Raw genomic sequence first — 19,981 nt, 5'->3', positions numbered from 1 at the left:
CCCAATATCATCTTTCCAATGAAATCAGAGGAAACCTGATATATATGTAAGAGCCGAATGCTGAACCATTTCAGGAGATGCCCTGCTCTCTCCTCCGAGCCCTCTCCATCAATACCAAGGCTTTGGCACAGTTTGGCAACCATTAATTTATTCAACTCCCATTAATAAATGAAAAAAAAAAAAAATGGCTCATTCGACTAAGTCAATGGCAGACCCAAAATAATGAATTATCCAGATATCGTTCTGGGACCCCTATACTGTTTTCAGGTATCTTTACTTTATTTTTATTTGTTTAATGTTTATTTTTATTTTTGAGAGAAAGAGCACGCACGGGGCAGGGGCAGAGCCGGAATCCGAAGCAGGCTCCAGGCTCCGAGCTGTCAGCACAGAGCCCGACGCAGGGCTTGAACCCACAAACCGTGAGATCATGACCTGAGCTGAAGTCGGCCGCTTAATCTACTGAGCTACCCAGGCACACCTCAGGTATCTTTATTTCATTAAACAAAAGGCAGCTTCTTCCAGCTGCAAAACCTAGGAATTAACCACATGAAGGAGCTTCTCATTCAGTTTGTATCAATAATGACTGTACTAATACTCACCCGAAGTCAAATGGTAACATTTCCCTGTGGTTATTACGTAGCATACATATAAGCACTGTTATTTGCAAAGGGCCCTGATGATCATTTCCACCAGGATGGTCTGAATGTACAGCCACCGTTGCCCCGTAGGTACACCATCGGAATGAAGATGCTTTGAGAAGCTGAGGCACGACTGTGCTTTAGTGAATCTGAATAGGATCCAGAGTTTAAGAACGTGAACCAACAAGAGATGGGCTGACCTGCACATCCAATCAAAAAAGCTTCGAGGATACAAAGCACCATCAGAAATAAGGAAGACAAAGCTTAAACTGAAAGGGCTGGGGATGATAAGAGAATTAAATATGACATGTCTGATCGGACTCCTTCTGCAAAGCAGCAGAAATAATGCTGGGAATAAACCCACACTTCCCAAGAGAGGACAGTACACGAGCCAAAGCATTAAGCACAAGGTGCGACAGGACCAGAAATAAGAATTCCAGAAGAAACTGTTTTAAAAACATGATACACTAGGGGCGCCTGGGTGGCTCAGTCAGTTGAGTGTCTGACTTCGGCTCAGGTCATGATTTCAGTTCCTGAGTTCGAGCCCCGCGTCAAAATCTGCGCTGACATTGGGGCGCCTGGGTGGCGCAGTCGGTTAAGCGTCCGACTTCAGCCAGGTCACGATCTCGCGGTCCGTGAGTTCGAGCCCCGCGTCAGGCTCTGGGCTGATGGCTCAGAGCCTGGAGCCTGTTTCCGATTCTGTGTCTCCCTCTCTCTCTGCCCCTCCCCCGTTCATGCTCTGTCTCTCTCTGTCCCAAAAATAAATAAACGTTGAAAAAAAAAATCTGCGCTGACAGCTCGGAGCCTGGAGCCTGCTTCAGATTCTGTCTCCCTCTCTCTCTGCTCCTCCCCTGCTCATGCTCTGTCTCTCTCTCAAAACAAATACACGTAATAATAAAAAAAATTTTTTTTAATAAAAACATGATACATTTTATAAAACCTTTGTAAAAAAAAAAAAGTTTAGGCAGAATGAGAAATAAAGTGCTTTTATTAGCTACTAAGAGGGAGTTCGGAAACCAGAGCCCTGAGAGCTGGACACAGATTTGAGGGAGAAAGAAAGAGAAAGATTTAATAATAAGATTTAATTAAAACAGACACTTTTTAAAAGTCTTAACACAGCCTACTTCTAAATCAGTGTGACCTGAATAGCAATTATGTTTGAATTATAATTTGTATTTATTTTTTTCTAAAACTTAATCTTGTTGCCAAGATTTCCTTATTCTTTTTCTGAAATCATTTCAAAGTAGTCCCTCCAAAGACACAGTATATATGAGTTGTAATAAAGGAAAATAGATTCTGAAGGCAGTAGGGTGTTCATAAAAAATCTAGATGTCCCCTCTAGAATATTCTAGAGGAATAAACGGTCCCACAGCCTAGCCCCCCTCTCCCGCTTTGACTCTGGCATGAGGTCGCACACGAGGATTTCTACATTGAAAGTGCATTTGGGGGTGCCTTGGGGGCTCCAATGGTTACGTCTGACTCTTGATTTTAGCGTAGGTCATGGTCTCACCTTTTGTGGGATCAAGCCACGTGGGCGTCCCTCTCCCCATCCCCTGCTCACACTCTTTCTCTCAAATAAATCAACGTTTAAAAAATAAATACATAAAAAGCTCATTTGGCATAATATTTACCTTGTTCACCTCCCTCTGATAGCTGTACTTTATAACCTCTCTTCTGAAATGTGATCTGTATTTCTAGCAAGATCCATTTGTCGTGGTAAAACAGTTTTGCTATCCAGGAATCTCAATTCCAGCGAAGGTGTTGCTAACCCAGAAGGGAACCGATCATTTCTGAGCAAGACATCCTGCTGATGGTAAGTGACTTGCCAACAAGGTGCGCATACCTGGGACCGCAGGGGTCGAAGGAAAAGAGGCCCCAAGCAGCCCCCGCGGACGTCGCGTGTGCATCTCAGAGCCAAGTGAAAGAGGGACACCCCAAGTGCTGTCAAACAGCCTCCAAGTGGCTGGAAAGAAGGAAGCGCCTTCCGGGTACAATCACCAGAGACGGCCACGTGGGAAAGGACGTGGGGAAGGAAATCAGCTGGTGTGGCGGCCACCAATTTGGCTAGTCTCTTCTTATCCAGGTATCCTCACATTAACTCAGGCCACACCTAGCCGTCTTTTTCCCCCCCGGGCTTCAGGCCCAAGCAATGCACTTTTCTGACAGCGAAGCAGTTCTAATCCCACGAAATTTCAAGGGTTGATAACTACGGGTTCTGAAATGTCACCACCACGCCCCCAAGAATGCAGACGATGGAGGACAAACTCCCCCAATGACAGTCACCTGTCCGGACGAGGCTGCTTCTGATTCCCAGAGCCACTCAGGTGACCTCACTGCCCCTGGGTCGAGGGGCCAAAAGAGAGGCTGCCTTGTACCCCACGGGAGGGGGAGCAAGCAGGGAGACATCACAGCGTACTCGGCCCAATCTGCGGCCCTGGGATACCCTTGCCTGAAAAGGCGGTTTTGTTCCGGGAAGGCAGAGTCTTGGGAGCAAGACTGAAAGCTTTTAACTGGTCTAATAAGGGGGGAAAAAATGGGGACAGCGGTCCCAGGGAATATTCCATTAAATTACCTTCAAGTTGGAAGCCTGCCTATAAATTAAAAACTTGCAGGAAGATAAGACCATCCCTTCCAAGGCACTCAGGTCTACAGAAGATATGTAAATAAATGCTGACATAACCCTGCTATCAGGCTGTTCTGTTTTCTGACTACCAAAATGATAACAGTCATTATGGAAAATATGGAGACGGATGAAGAAAAATACCAGTTTCCCACAATCAATATAAATACCCAGGGAGGGTCACTATTAATATTTTATTCCATATCTTTCCAATCCACTTATACCCTATCTTCCACTAATTCAAAGAAGCTCATTTTCCCCCACAAACTCTGCAGTTGGGACATATCTTACAACCAGTGGTGCCTCTGACACCATTTTTCTTTGTTAGCAGAACATAAAACGTAGTGCCAATGCCATGACGGCTGAAAAAACGCAGTGCGGGTGGGGGTGCTCCTGTATACGTTTCACACAGTTAAGATCATGCCATTAGTAAACTCTTTTTGAACTAGGAGAGCTTGCAATTTATCCGAGTTCGCAACTTCTTACAGCTGTCGACAGGATTAAATCTTCATTTCGAGCCAAGCTGACACTCAAAATTAGCCACCCTGGAATAGTAAACAAGATACAGAGAGAAACGGAAGGATACTGTGGAAAACTGCCTCCTTCTATAAGAGGGACCCTTCTTTTGACTAACACAACAATACCGTATGACCACAGATGTGGCTGCCAACGCCTGCTTCCTTCAGAGCGCGGCAGTCACGGATCAGTGTCCCTGTTCTCCCAGCAGCTGGGCTCAGAAGGTCCAGTGGACGGACAGGACGTTGGAGCAGACAGAGATGGTGACAAAAAAGACACAGCTTCAGCTCAGAGGCCAGCAAGCCAATGCCAGCAAGAACAAACCAGAAAACCGCCGACCACGGCACTTTCCGTCGCCTGGCCATCTGTGCCCTCTCCCTGTCCCCATTACAGTTCCTACTGTGCTCATGGCCGGCTTTCCCGCAACACATGCCCTCCTTCTGTACGGGGTGCTTGGAAACGCCTCGCTTAAGAGCTGGCGCAGAGCAGGCAGACCCGGGTCACGGGAGGCTCAAGTTGGGCCCTGGCTTTCTTGGGCTTGGGGGCCTCAGTTATAAAATGAGGAATGGGCCGGGTCTGTAATTTTCCAGGACGCCTCGAGCTGGCCACGAGTCCCCTGGGGGAGCGGGAGGAGGACGGAATGTACAATGCTTAAGAGAAAGCAACGCCCGATCCCTTTCATTTGCCTCTAGGTATCATATTGATTTTGTAATTTCAAAAGCATGAGGGTTTTTTGTTGGCATTTTTGTTTTTCAGATTAGGGCAGGGATTTAAAAAGCATGGGAGACCGTGGGCTAAATGTGGGGGACCTGAGCACTGTTTGCTCAAGTTTCTTCTAGCTTTAAAATCCAAATATCTCCCTGAGTTGATCAGTGAACTCCCCAGCCCGCCCTGGCACACCCAGGGACCCCCCCACAATGAGGTGCTAATAAATCTCTTTAGTCCCACGGGGTCCTGGCTAATACTTCAAGAAGGAAGGAGGTCTTTACCCCCCCCCCCCAAAAGCACCTGGCTAGGAGCACAGAAAGCCCACTCAGGGTTTAAGGGCAATACATCATGTTCATTCTGCCTTCATTTTTTCCAAATCAGATTTACAATTTCTTTCATTGTCAATATAATCTAAGAAGTATATTACAGCTGACCCCTGAACACGGGTTTGAACTGCACTGGTCCATACAGCCCAGCACCACAAAACGTATTTTCTCTTCCCTGTGATTTTCCTTTCTTCCTTAACATTTTCTCTTCTCTGGCTTACTTTATTGTAAGACTACTGTATATAACACAGACAACATACAAAATATGTGTTCATCAACTGACTATGTTATCTGTTAGGCCTCCGGTCAACAGTAGACTATTAGTAAAGTTTTTAGGGACTCCAAAGTCACCTGTGAATTTTCAACTGCATGGGGGAGGGGTCAGGGGCGCTGACCCTCGAGCCACCTTGTCCGAGGGTCAACGGTATCATTTCTCTCATTCTCCCTTTACAGTCATTCCTTCTATCTTAGAAACAAAACCCAAAAAACAACACAAACACAGAAGCTTCTGGCTTGCCGACCGTGCGTGCCAACCGGAAGCCTGTGTGCCCGCTTCACAAGTGCTTTGGAGACGCTGTGCAGGCAGGGGTGTCCTCAAGTCTCGGACGGGAGGGACAGAGGGTGGGCGCGAGGCCCCAGGGCCAGGGGAAATGGGAGCTCACAGGGTACTGGGCTAATGGAGAGCACATACAGATGTGACCGGCCGCTGGCGGGGGGGACTTCTCAGGGTGAACACGAAGGCCCTGGGTTTAGGAGGAAGTCTAATTGCCAGTGTCACCCCGGCACGATCCAGAAACACTGTGGCTTCGTGAATCTGAGCCGGGGCCCTGCGCTGCACCGACTCTGGCGAACCCTTCCAAGCCCAAGTTCCCTCCAAGGCCTGCACAGAACCAACCAGCCACCCCACCCCCCGGAAGTCTCACTGTCACCCCTGGCTGTGGCTGTGGTGGGGACACAAGTCTCCTGATCCACTCCAGACAGCATGAGGCTTGCCCGGGGACCGCTGGGGAACTGTCAGCCTCTAGTCGTCTGCCTTCCTTTTGCCTCTGTTCCCCCACCTCCCCCGAGCCCTGCCCACCACCATCCCCAGAAGTACTTCCCTCAGGGGGTGGCTTTCCCTGTAAGAAGGCCGCCGATCGGAGTGTGGACGGGACAGCATGGAAGGCGGGGACTTGAGTTCACCTTACAGCTTAGGAGAGGAAAGATCCTGGAGAGGCGTGGAATACAGAGAACAGAGAGAAGTAAGAGATGTTACGTAAGAAGGAGCAGATTTAACAACGAATTGGTTTTGTGAGACAGGATGTCAAAGCCAGATCCTGGGGACGAGAGCCGAGCCTGCGGTTTCCAGAAGAGACAGCCGGGGTCTGGGGGAGGACTCCAGCAGGAAGCTGGCGCTCAGGGTGTCCTGGGTGCTGCTGTCCAGGCTCCGGGGCCCAGAGCCTGCACGGCTCAGACACTCCTACCCACCACTTAGCAGCTGATAAAACATTTTTTTGAGGTCGACGCATAAGGCCACGCTCAGGCCTGGCTGACCACAGAGGAGCACGGTGGGATAACCCAATAATAGCTTGAAAGCCACGGGGCTCTTCAGAGAAAACCCTGGCGGTATATAAACCCCAGCATCATCGTTCAGTGTGGCCTCGGCTGGTGTCCTCTCAGCTTTTTATCCCAACGGCCTTGCAGAGAAGCTGACGGCTCATTAGATCTTTCTCACTTGTTCCTCCTGGTTCCCGGAAACTTCGCCTCTGCAGCGGGCCTCTAATCTGCGTCTACACCCGTGCCGTGAAGGCCCAGGCCGCACATACAGGAGGCGGCCCTGGTGCCGAGGGTCCCTCTCGGGGGCAGGGAGCGGGGTGCGGCCCAGGTGCCAAACCCCACCGACCAGCCCCTTTGCAGAGCTCCCGGGGCAGAGCAGCACGGGGGTGACTTGGCTGGTGTCACGGAGAGGCATCTTCTGGCGTCACCTGTGAGCCAGCCTCTGTTCTGGGGCTGACGGCAGATCTGAGGGCAGAAAGCCAGGCACCAGGCCCGGTTTCCGGAAGACAGCCAAGTGCTTTCACAAGCATCTCAAGGCCTCAGGACTGGAACAAGGGTGCCCAGGGGTCCCCATTCCAGAGGGCAGGGAACCCTTAAGCACCCAGGGGCACGTGCTGGAGACTGGAGCTTTGCACCTCGGCCCCTCTCTGGGGCGGTCTTTCTGCTCGGGTCTGCTCCCCGCTCCCCGCAAAGTTCCTGTTGTAAACCCCACCCCCCCTTCCTTCACCCCCTTGCCTCTCCGACCCCATATTTTTACTCTCTGCAGGCTCAAACGCAAACAGTGCGTTCTGGCAAAGGCACCTCCACTTTTACCCGCAAGCTCACAGGTGAAATCGGGAGAGAGGGGCACAAGGGGGCAGGGAGGTGGGGCCAGTCCCTCCCACTTCCCCTGATCGGCTCATCGTTGCTCAGCCGCTTCTCGCCAGCAGAAATTCTACTTGGAAATACTTGTGAGACGTGAGGTTTCCTGCCCGTCGGGAAGGCGATCAAACGTTCCCCAATAGACATTTTGCACTTCCCGCCCTCCCTCACCACACAGGACCAACCTGGGGCTCCTCCTCCTGGCCCCGATGTGCTCTCCTGCATCCGCACAGTGATCCCAGGGAGCCGTGCGGGCTCAGTCTCAGACTGTCTCCCACACTGGCCTCCACGCCCCCTGCTAGCACCTAGCCCAGGTCTGGCCAGGCGCTCAGTAACATCGGGGGAAAGAACAAATGAATTCACGCTCCCTGAGAAGTGGAACAGACTGCCGTTAAGAGCTCAAGCACCCGAATTTGAATCCCAGGGCCATTACTTATTACCAGTGACAGCCTCAGTTTCTACGTCAGTAAAATGGGGATAACAGGCACACCGACGCTTAAAGGAACAATGTGAGGGATAAGTAAGATGGGGAAGGTAAAAGCCTGAGCACCGATCAGATCGGGGGCAAAAGCAGGTAGGAAACAGGAGGGGGCACACAGACTTTCTTCATATTCTAGCAGCTGCCAGGTATCGCCTGGAAATGTGGAAAATATACCCACCAATGTGATGTGGTGGTTGACTAAGCACCATCAGGGCATGATTATGTCCAAAGAGGAACCTATGAACAGTGCCCCAGCAGCCGAGGGCCTGAGGGAGGCAGCATCTGGGGACAACAGGAGGCAGCCGCAGAAATCAAAACCACAAATCTATTAGACAAGTTCCAGTGGGAAGCCGGCTCTCGATTTGTCTCGCCTCCCAATTGTCACCCTGCTGGCAGGAACTGAGGCGATCGCTCCATCAGACCCCGAATCCCTTTTGCTTTCTGCGCGGAGGCCTGCAATCCTCCCTCCTCCCCCTGCTCTCCCCTCGCGGTGCTGCCCACGAGATACCGCCCACACAGCTCTGCCCAGACTAATTCATGTGCCTTGGATACTCCTTCTGCCAGTTTTCTCAACATTTCACGAAGCAAACAGTCCTAGCAAGACCGGGTAGGGGCAAGGGGAGGAGGGGAGAAAAATCCAATAACATCACAGAACAGCCTTAATAAAGGACTTCGGCATTTCGGGGTTCCCAGTAATTTGCGCATCAGGCATCGTTTTCCAATCTGGAAGTTACATGAATGAAAGGAGGGCCCCTTCACAGCCATACTCCCATGCAGACCGCCAGCCGTTCGGCACAGAGGCAGCCCCCAGCACAGCAAAACCAGTTACACATACAAAAATTCTAAAGAAGACAATGTCAGGCACAGCTCACTGACCATCCTAGCACCCGCTGGCCATCCCCTTCCATCAGGCAGCTTGACCAAAGAAACTAAAAAGACTGAACGTGCTTTCCTTAGCTTCCGTTGAAGGTGGGGAGTAGCCACATGACATAACTGGGGCTAAAAGAACCTCAGTGAGATTTTGTTGGGGGAGTTGTGGGAAAGTTCTTGCTTTCCAGGTAACAGAAACAGTCAGTCACACTGCCCCCCTTCTGCTTCTCTCTGTCTTGCATGGAAATGTGATATCTGGAGCTGCAGCAGCCATCTTGCCACCAAGAGGTGATAAGGCAGGAAGGAAAAGGCTGAGAGAACCCCCAGGATGCCAACTCAGAGCCCTATCCTGGTTCAGTCCCAGCACCTTGGGCCTTTTTATATGGGAAAAATCAACTCCCATCTGTTTAAGACACCCATAGCTCAGGTTTTCAGTTACTTGCAGCTAAAAGCATTACCAGTTGATCTGAGACCTCATCCTTAATCTATATAGCATGATCTCTTTACTGATTCAACGCTATTTCTATCATATCAGGTTTTAAGGTAGATGTCTTATCATTTGATCCTTAAAGTTTCTTTCTTTCTTTTTTTTTTTAAGTTTATGTTTGAGAGAGAGAGCACACTGTTAGTGCAGAGACTGATGCAGGACTCGAACCCACGAACCGTGAGGTCATGACCTGAGCCAAAATCAAGAGTCGGATGCTTATATAAGGTACCTATATAAATGTATAGGCACATCTCCACTCAACAGTCTCAGGGCCACTCCGACTCAAAGGGTCAGGACTACGTCTCTTCCAGACTCCCTACCACAGTCAGTAGCTCAGTCATCTGCTTTGTGTCCAGGTCAGGGTCCTTCCTAATGACACCATCTCCTACACATTGTCATCCAATAGGTGATGAAGTGCTGCAAATTTCACCATCTGAGTATTTTTCTAACCTGCCCATCTCCCCCCACTACTCCCACCTATAGCCTAAGTCATACACACCTGGACTATTGTCATAGCCTCTTAACAGGCCTGCCTGCAACCACACTGCCCTTTCCACAGTGAATTTATAAAAACCACACATTTGACCGTGTCATTCCCTTTCTTAGAGTCCTTCCATGGTTTCCCATGGCCTCCATGATAAAGTCCAAACTCCTTAAGACCTAAAAGGACACGCCTGATCTGAACCCCTAACCCTCTCCAGCTTCTCCAGCCCTAGTTAGTCTTTCCTCCTGGCTCTCTGTTCCGGTAATACTGTTGTTCTTCCAGCTTCTCAACGTCATCAGATACATTTCTACTTTGGGGCCACCACGCATGATGTTCCCTTTGAAAGAGCTCCCCTCCAGCTTTATGGCTTTGCTTTAACCCTTACTCATCCCTCTGGAGCCCAGTGACTTTCTGTTTCAGATATTGTGCTTTTCTGTTCTAGATTTCCAGTTCTTTTTTTTTTTTTTTTTAAATAGTTTCCATTTCTCTTCTGAGATTCACCATCTGTTCCCTCATTATGACCATCTTTTCCTTTAAGTCCCAGACCATTTATGTAACAGATGTCTCTGGCTTTCTCTCATAATTCCAACATCTGGGTCATCTCTGAATCTATTTCTACTGGGCTGCCCCCTCTCCCCTCCCCTTTTTCTTTCCTGATTATGAGCCACAGTTTCCTGATTCTTTGCAAGGCTAGTACTTTTTTTTTTTTTTTTTTAATTATTATTATATGTCGGACATGCAAGTAAAAAACCAACCATATTGGGAGTCGAGATCATATGGTCTCCTCTAAAGGTGTTGAGTTTTGTTCTGAGAGTTCCTTTTGAAACTGTCAGGCTTACTTTTATTTTTTATTAAGTTGAGTCTATTCTGATTTTGTCTTTGGTTCTAGGGGGTCATCCCTACTTCTCACATACGGCCTTTTGGGGCTCTCAACTCCATACTGCTGGCTGGGCCATAACCCCAAGATCTCTGAGCACCGTGCAGTCTGCTCGTATCTCTGGTCTCCTCTCAATCTTGTTACAACCATTTTCTATTAGGCCTTATAGAGTCCTGCTTTGTGCACATGCAGCCCTCAGCAGAGGCCCTGCGGTGAACACGGATTTCTGCTCCCCCGCACCACTCTCACACCACACCCTGGTCTCCTGATTTTCAGGGAAAACGAAGTGCTGACCTCCAAAGACAGCTTTTTCAATAAACCTGTGCAGGAGTTCAGCGAGAACCAGGTGAATCACCATGGTAACTAACAATTTCCGCTGAACAGTTGAAAACTCACAGCTGATGAGTTCAAGAATAATGTCCCTCAGTGAGATTATAACATTTTCAACTGGAGGCAATGGTCAAAAAAAAAAAAAAAACCAAAAAAAAAAGAGCTAATTAGATGGCCTTCCCACAATGCCTAGTACAGAGTCAGCTTGGGGTGACCTGGCTTCCCTCCCAGTAACACAGTGGAGTAGACAGGGGCTCCCATGGCCTGGGATGTTACACAAAGCAAGGTCCTCAGCTTTGTTTTTCTGTCTCTCAATATTCCTGTGTGCTTAAAAGGAGCAAGGCACTGTGTTAACAAGTTCTAATGGGCAGTTTTCCAAATCCATATGCTATTCTCTGCTACCTTCCGGATTAATTATAATGGGAAAACTGCCTCATTTGAGACATGTCTTTTGAGTGAGAAAACTGGAGGTCACATATCCATATGGCACTGGTATTGTGAGTTGGTGTGCTGAAGTTCTAATTCAGCCAAGTTTTGCAGCGATCGGGGGTTACTTTTAACTTTGTGCTTTCTTTGCATATAAGACGTACAGTATTGGGGGGGGGGGGAGCGCCTGGATGGTTCAGTCGGTTAAGCATCCGACGCTTGATTTCAGCTCAGGTCACGATCTCGGTTCATGGGACTGAGCTCCGCATCGGGCTCTGTGCTGACAGCACGGAGCCCGCTTGGGATGCTCTCTCTCCCTCTCTCTGTCTGCCCCTCCCCTCCTCAAAATAAATAAACTTAAAAAAAAAAAAAAAAAAAAAGGAAGTACAGTATTGGATCTGACCCAAAGTCCATTTCAGCCCACTACCCTGTCTCCGACAGAGCACCTCACGGGCTGCTACGGATGGACAGAACTATCCGTCTCGTGATGTCTTTAACTTTGTAAATCCTGTTTATGTCCAGTCTTAGGCTGAAAAATATGGAGATGATCTAACTGCCATGGGAAACATCCCTGATATGCTCTAGTCACTTGTCTCTGGAGTTTCCGGGAGCGATCCCTCAATCCCATATCCTGAAACTTGGTAACCTTGGAGGGGATCTCGCACGGAGTGATTCTGGCATACCCAGAACGGGTTCTTCTGCTCAGGCTAGTGGTGATTTAATAAGCAGTCTCCCTCTTTCAATGGCTGGCTTTGCCTTGAATCCCCGACCGCATGAAAAGCCAAAAGGCACTTTAGAGACCACTTGGTCCCACCGTCTCCTTCTAATGATGAGAAAACGGAGCCTCCCGACTCACACCAGTTTATACTGTTAATCAGGGACACAGGAGTTAAAATCGGAGCTTTGGCTCCCGGCTTAGTTAATTTTCACTCTGGCTTTGCTTCCTGGAGACCATCTCTTCATGCCTTTTAGACTGTCTTCTCTGGACTCTCTGAAATGTCATTCTATCCGGAGGTTTTACTAGTACTATACCAATGAAGATGTCTTTTTTTTTTTCCTTTCTCGCTTTACAATTGCAAATAAAGTCATATGTTTTTTGGCCTATACGGCAACACAATGATTGAGTGTTGAAAGGTCAGCAAATAACAGCCAACGATGACCTCCAGGGGCCATTCTGGAAGTACCCCTAAAACACCCAAATCCATCACCCTCTAAATGAGCGGTCCTGAGTCTCATGTGCCACACCTGTGGCTCTAAGAGCCCTTGCCAGAGTTCATCCTCAACAGTGAGTCTCTGTAATACCCAGAAGACCTTGGCATTGCCTCCCAACACATGCGGCACTAACTGGGGCACCTCGCTGACACTCACCTTTGCATAAGCAGTTGTCTTAATAAACCACTGTCTGAGGTACTTCTGTTCCACCTTTGCTCCAGAACGCCACGAACAGCCATGCTCATCCACCTGCTCGTTGGCAAGCACCGTTTGATCCACTGGGTCCCAGTTGACCAAGGCCTGTTATAACCCATAAAACAAAATGGTAAAATCTGGTGAGCATCCTGAAGAGGGCCATTTTCAGCTTCTTACATGTGAGAAGATCCGTAAGTGCGGTATCTCTGTATCTCTGCTCTGAGGCTTGAGGGCATCTCCTTGGAGTACTGCTCGGCAAGGAAACCCCTAGCAACCTGTAACAAGGAAGAGCGTATGAACCACCTCTATGCTTTCATCTTGGAACAGACTCCGGAGCCTGGGAGTTGAGACGGCAGAGGAGTAGGGAGAGCCTAAGCGTGTCTCGTCCCTCGGATGCAGCTAGATGGTTAGCGAATCGTTCTGAACACCCGAGAATCAATCAGAGGTCTGAGAGAACAAAAACTGCCAGTCTGCAGGTAAAAAAGCGACCACCTTGTGGAAGGTACGGCGTATGGAGAGTTGATCTGGGGGAGACAAAGCTACAAGTGTGGCAGCAGGGAGGAAGCCTGGTTACGGAGGCTACTGCAAAGTATTTTAAGCAGCAGAACACAAAATTCTAACTTTCAGAAGTCCGTTACAGTGGGGGAAGTGCCTGGCTTAAAGGCGCTCGGGTGGCAAAGCGGGAGGAATGCTAGGAGTGACAGCAAGGTCTGAGGGTCCCCTGGTCACAAGAGGGATGGGTGGCACCAACATGCCATGCTGCTTCTAGGCACAGGAGTGGGGAACTGAGGCTGTTTAGGGTAGTGAGCAGGGGTTCTGGCTTTCTGCTGTTTTGACGTAAACTGAACTGCTGCGCGGTCCTGCGGCCGCTTTCCTCACACAAGCTGGCAAAAGCGTGGCGAGAGCCTCTCTCAGAGGCACAGAGCCCCACATCGGGCTCTGCGCTGACAGCACAGAGCCTGCTTACATCCTCTGTTTCCCTCTCTCTCTCTCTGCCCCTCCCCTGCTCTCTCTCTCTCTCTCTCTCTCTCTCAAAAATAAACATTAAAAAAAATAACAAACATAAAGAATTGATAATAATAGCAGAGGGATTTAACATCCCACTTACAGCATGGACAGATCATCTAAGCGGAAAATCAATAAGGAAACAATGGCTTTGAATGACACACTGAACCAAATGGACTTAGATATATTCAGAACATTTCATCCTGAAGCAGCAGAATAAACATTCTTTTTTTTCCAAAGGCTTATTTATTTATTTTGAGGGGGGAGGGGCAGAAAGAGAGAGAGGAAGAGAATCCCAAGCAGCCTCTGCACTGTTAGCACAGAGCTCAATGCAGGGCTCTATCCCATAGATGGTAAGATCATGACCTGAGCCAAAATCAAGAGTTGGGCACTCAACTGACTGAGCCACCCAGGCACCCCGTGAAAACACATTCTTTTTGAGCACACATGGAACATTCTCCAGAATAGACCACATACTGGGTCACAAATTAAACCCTCAACAGGTACAAAAAAGATCAAGATTATACCATGCATGTTTTCAGATCATATTGCTATGAAACTTGAAGTCAACCACAAGAAAAAAATTGAAAAGTTCTCAAATACATGGAAGTTAAAGAACATCCTACTAAAGAATCAATGGGTTAACCAAGAAATTAAAGAAGAAATAAAAAAAATACATGGAAGCAAATGAAAATGAAAACACGACAGTCCAAACCCTTTGGGATGCAGCAAAGGCAGTCCTAAGAGGGAAGTACATTGCAATTCAGGTACATCTCAAGAAGTAAGAAAGGTCCCAAATAACCTAACCTTACACCTAAAGGAGCTAGAAAAGGAACAAATAAAGCAAATAAAGCCTAGAGCCAGAAGAAGGGAAATAATACTGAAACAAATGATACTGAAACAACAACAACAACAACAAAAAACAGTAGAACAGATCAATGAAACTAACAGCTGGTTCTTTCAATTAACAAATTGATGAACCTCTAGTCAGACTTCTCAAAAAGAGAAAGGACCCAAATAGATAAAATCATGAATGAAAGAGGAGACATCACAACCAACACCACAGAAATACAAACAACTATAAGAGAATACTATGAAAAATTATATGCCAACAAACTGGGCAATCTGGAAGAAATAGACAAATTACTAGAAAGTCACAAACTACCATAACTGAAACAGGAAGAAATAAAAAATTTGAACAGACCCATAACCATCAAAGAAACTGAATCAGTAATCACAAATCTCCCAACAAACAAGAGACCTGGGCCAGATGGCTTCCCAGGGGAATTCTACCAGACATTTAAAGAAGAGTTAATACCTATTTTTCTCAAATAGAAGGAAAACTACCAAACTCATTCTACAAAGCCTTGATTCCAAAACCAAAGACCCCACAAAAAAGGAGAATTACAGGTCAATATCCCTGAGGAATATGGTTGTAAAAATTCTCAAAAAAATACTAGCAAATCGAATTCAACAGTACATTAAAAGAATTATTCACCATGATCAAGTGGGATTTATTCCTGGGCTGTAGGGCTTATTCAATATTCACAAATCAATCAACATGATACACCACATTAATAAAACAAAAGACAAGAACCATACGATCCCATCAATAGATGCAGAAAGAGCATTTGACAAAATACAGCATCCATTCTTTCTTTTTTTTTTTTATTTTTTTAATGTTTACTTATTTTTGAGAGACAGAGATAGAGCATGAGTGGGAGGGTGGGGCAGAGAGATTGGGAGACACAGAATCCAAAGTGGGCTCTAGGCTCTGAGTTGTCAGCACAGAGTCCGACGTGGGGCTTGAACCCACGAACTATGAGATCATAACCTGAGCCAAAGTCAGATGCTTAACCAACTGAGCCACCCAGGTGCCCCATACAACATCCATTCTCGATTAAAACCTCAACAAAGTAGGGATAGATGGAACACACCTCAACATGATAAAGGCCATATAAGAAAGACCCACAGCTAATATCATCCTCAATGGGGAAAAACTGAGAGCCTTTCCCCTACAGTTAGGACCGGGACCAAGGATGTCCACTGTCACCATTACTATTTAACATAGTACTGAAAATCTTAACCTCAGCAACCAGACAACGAAAAGAAATAAAAGGCATCCAAATCGGAAAAGAAGAAGTCAAACTCTCACTATTTGCAGACATGATACTCCGTGTAGAAAACCCAGAGGACTCCACCAAAAACACTGCTAGAACTAATACACGAATTCAGCAAAGTTGCAGGATATAAAATCAATGTGCAGAAATCGGTTGCATTTCTATATACCAATAACGAAGCAGCAGAAAAAGAAATCAAGGAATCAATCCCATTTGCAATTGCACCAAAAACGGTAAGATACCTAGGAATAAACCTAACCAAAGAAGTAAAAGACATGTACTCTGAAAACTATAGAACCCTTATGGAAGAAATTAAAGAGGATACAAAGAAATGGAAAAGCATTCCATGCTCATGGATTAGAAGAACTAGCATTGTTAAAATTATTACTACCCAAAGCAATCTATGTATTTAATGCAATCCCTATCAAAATACCACCAGACTTTTTCACAGAGCTAGAACAAACAATCCTAAAATTTGTATGGAACCACAAAAGACCCTGAATAGCCAAAGCAATCCTGAAAAAGAAAACAAAACTGGAGGCATCATGATTCCGGATTCCAAGCTATACTACAAAGTTGCAGTCATAAAGACAGTATGGTACTGGCATAAAAACAGACACATAGATCAATGGAAGAGAAGAGAAAACCCAGAAATGGACCCACAACTATATGGCCAACTAATCTTTGACAAAGCAGGAAAGACCATCCAATGGAAAAAAAAAGACAGTCTCTTCAACAAATGGTGTTGGAAAAACTGGACAGCGACAAACAGAAGAATGAAACTGGGCCACTTTCTTATACCATACACAAAAATAAACTCAAAATGGACGACAGACTTAAATGTGAGACAGGAAACCATCAAAATCCTGGAGGAAAAAGCAGGCAAAAACCTCTTTGACCTCAGCCACAGCAACTTCTTACTAGACACGTTGCTGAAGGCAATGGAAACAAAAGCAACATGAACTATTGGGACTTCATTAAGATAAAAAACTTCTGCACAGCAAAGGAAACAATCAACAAAACTAAAAGGCAGCCTACGGGATGGGAGAAGATATTTGCGAACAACATGCTACAGGGTGAGTATCCAAAATCTATGAAGAACTTATCAAACTCAACACGCAAAAAACAAATAACCCAGTTTAAGAAGTGGGCAGAAGACACGAATAGACACTTTGCCAAAGAAGACATCCAGATGGCCAGCAGACACATGAAAAGATGCTCAACATCACTCACCATCAGGGAAATACAAATCGAAACCACAGTGAGATGCCACCTCACATTTATCAGAATAGCCAAAATTAACAACACAAGAAACAACAGGTGTTGGTGAGGATGAGGAGAAAAGGGAATGCTCCTGCACTATTGGTGGGAATGCAAACTGGTGCAGCCACTCTGGGGAACAGTATGGAGGTTCCTCAAGAAACTGAAAATAGAACTACCCTATGACCCAGCAGTTGCACTATTAGGCGTTTACCCAAAGGATACAAAAATACAGATACAAAAGGGTACATGCACCCCAATATTTATAGTAGCATTGTCAACAATAGCCAAACTATGGAGAGAGCCCAAATGTCCATTAACTGATGAATGGATCAAGAAGATGTGGTATATAATAATGTGGTATATAATGGAATATTATCCAGCTATCAAAAAAGAATGAAATTTTGCCACCTGCAATGATGTAGATGAAGCTAGAATGTATTATGCTAAGTGAAATAAGTCAGTCACAGAAATACAAATACGGTATGATTTCACTCGTGCAGAATTTAAGAAACAAAACAGATGAATATATGGGAAGGGAAAAGGAAGAGGAAAGAGGGAAACAAACCACAAGAGACTCTTAACACCAGAGAACAAACTGAGGGTTGATGGAAGAAGGTGGGTGGGAGACGGGCTAGATGGGTGATGGGTATTAAGGAGGATACTTGTGATGAGCACTGGGTGTCGTATGTAAGTGATGAATCACGGAATTCCACTCCTGAAACCAATACTGCACTGCATGTTAACTAAAATTGAAATTTAAAACCAGTATCCTTTTTATTATTTTATTATTTTTTAATGTTTATTTTTGAGAGAGAAAGAGACTGTGAGTGGGGGAGGGGCAGAGAGAGAGAGGGAGACACAGAATCCGAAGCAGGCTCCAGGCTCTGAGCTGTCAGCACAGGACCTAATGTGGGGCTCGAACCCATGAACCGTGAGATCATGACCTGAGCCAAAGTCAGACGCTTAACCGACTGAGCCACCCGGGTGCCCCCCAAAATATATCTTTAAAAAAAAAAAAACAAACAAACAGGTTTGGGAGGAAGCCTGTGAGCATCTGTCTAATCAAGTTTGGTATCTTCTCGTGCCAAAAGATGAACCTATGTGATTGGAAATTTTAATAAACACAGGAAAAGAAAAAAACATGGTACCTGGAACTTCGTAGAATCAGGTTGTTTTAGGGGAAACAAATATATTTATTTGAATAGAAATAGCTAACATTTACTGACTGATTGCCATATGCTAGATGCTGTGCTTAAGGGCCAAACTCAGGTTGGCTCTTCTAATCCTGCACAACCACATTTGGAGGTAAGAATATTATCTTTATTATTTTTACTTGCAGCAAGAATTACTATCAAATGCCACTCACTGGGCGAGAGACCTTTGTGGTGTTAGTAGAAAACCTGCCCCTCATGCAGCACACTATCTACACTTGTGAGTTCATAGACCAGCCAGTGGAGGTAAGAATATTATTCCCCCCAGATTGCAGAGGAGGAAATTGAGGAACAGAGAGATTAAATAACTTGCCTGAGGTCACGCAGTCAGTGACAGAGAAAGGGCAGGAACTCAGGTCTCTCAAAACTGTAAAACTTTTTTGCAACTTTTAAAAACTCCTGTTTACGTTCAAGTAGAACATACAGAGAGCAGTGTGGACAAATCTGAAGTGTACAACTCAACAAATTGTTATCACCACTCATTAACAAGATAAAGAACATTCCCAGCATCCCAGAAAATTCCGTGGTGCCTTCTCCCAAGTCAGTATCTGCCCCCGAAAGGTAACAATATTCCAAGATCTATGCCCATACACGTGTCTGGCTCACTCTGAACCTGCAGTCTTAGCCACTATGAGGCTTCTCTCCAGACTTCTAATTAGTTCCTATCGTCATTTACAATAAATCCCTCTGCCGTCAAAGTTCACTCCTTTATGACATTAAGGTAAACCATAATACAAAGAAGGCAATGAATACGGGGAGATGTGTCTGGGCACTGAAATACCCTGACTTGATACACATTGTTTTCAAAAAACTTTTTATTTTTAATTTTTTTAATGTTTATTTATCTTTGAGAGAGAGAGAAAGAGAGAGAGAGAGAGAGAGAGAAAATGAGTGGGGGAGGGGCAGAGAGAGAGGGAGACACAGAATTCAAAGCAGGCTCCAGGCTCTGAGCTGTCAGCACAGAGCTGGACGCAGGGCTCGAACTCAGGAACCGTGAGATCAGGACCTGAGCCGAAGTCGGCCGCTTAACCGACTGGGCCACCCGGGGGGGTCCCTCAAAAATTTCTGAAAGAAATAAAATTTTACTAAGCAATTCTAAGACGAGATGATGCTGAGCATTGTCCGTTTCCCCCTCCAAATCCTCTTTCCACCGTGGTCTGCACCCCAGAAAGTTGACCTCTGCGGCGGCATTAACTTGGACCCTTGCTCTCCAGCTGTGCTCAACCAGAGGGAGGTGCCCCCGGGGCGACTTCGCAGTCAGGCCTCCTCTCATGGTACCAAAGGCCACACCCTCTATCACAGAGGCCTCTGCTACTGTTCTTCCAGTCCTAGTATCGGCCCCCTCAGCCTGGGGTGGCAAAGGCTTCCCTCTGGTGCCTCTGGTCCCTCGGGGGCACCTGGGTGGCTCAGTCAGTTAAGCATCTGACTCTAGGTTTCTGTTCAGGTCATGATCTCATGGTTCATGAGTTCAAGCCCCGCATCGGGCTCTGTGCTGACAGTGCAGAGCCTGCTGGGGATTCTCTCTCTCCCTCTCTCTCTGCCCCTCCCCTGCTCCTCTCACTCTCTCTCTCTCTCTCTCAAAATAAATAAACTTAATTTTTTTTTTTTTTTACTTAAAAAACAGAAAAAAGAAACAAAGCCCTTCATGCAGCACTTCTGCCTCCGGCCCCCAGCAAACCTCCAAGGAGACAGGAGAAGCAAACAGTACCACAGACTGCAAAAACAAACAGGACTTTATTTTCTTATCGACATTTCCCACATGGCCTGGCATCTCTCAGGCTCTAGGTTACAAAATGCAACGAGGGAGATGTGCTC

At 46.5% G+C, this 19,981-nt stretch overlaps 1 protein-coding gene across 10 annotated transcripts in view; it reads right to left on the bottom strand.

Annotated features, from left to right (window-relative positions):
- The window catches only part of LARS2 (leucyl-tRNA synthetase 2, mitochondrial), a 193,748-nt gene that overhangs the window by 83,919 nt on the left and 89,848 nt on the right, over positions 1-19,981 (bottom strand). For all 10 annotated transcript variants that reach the window (XR_006715808.1, XR_006715809.1, XM_045492605.1 and 7 more), the window contains one exon: positions 12,529-12,672. Coding sequence is in view for 7 of the 10 variants with exons in the window: in XM_045492605.1 (XP_045348561.1) it covers positions 12,529-12,672 (144 nt within the window). In the remaining 3 variants the exon portion in view is untranslated. The remainder of the gene's footprint in view (positions 1-12,528; positions 12,673-19,981) is intronic.

Source organism: Leopardus geoffroyi, chromosome A2, assembly GCF_018350155.1.
Source record: "Leopardus geoffroyi isolate Oge1 chromosome A2, O.geoffroyi_Oge1_pat1.0, whole genome shotgun sequence".
NCBI lineage: Eukaryota > Metazoa > Chordata > Mammalia > Carnivora > Felidae > Leopardus > Leopardus geoffroyi.
Note: the sequence above shows the minus strand (reverse complement) of the source record. Positions and strands in the feature narration are given on the sequence as shown.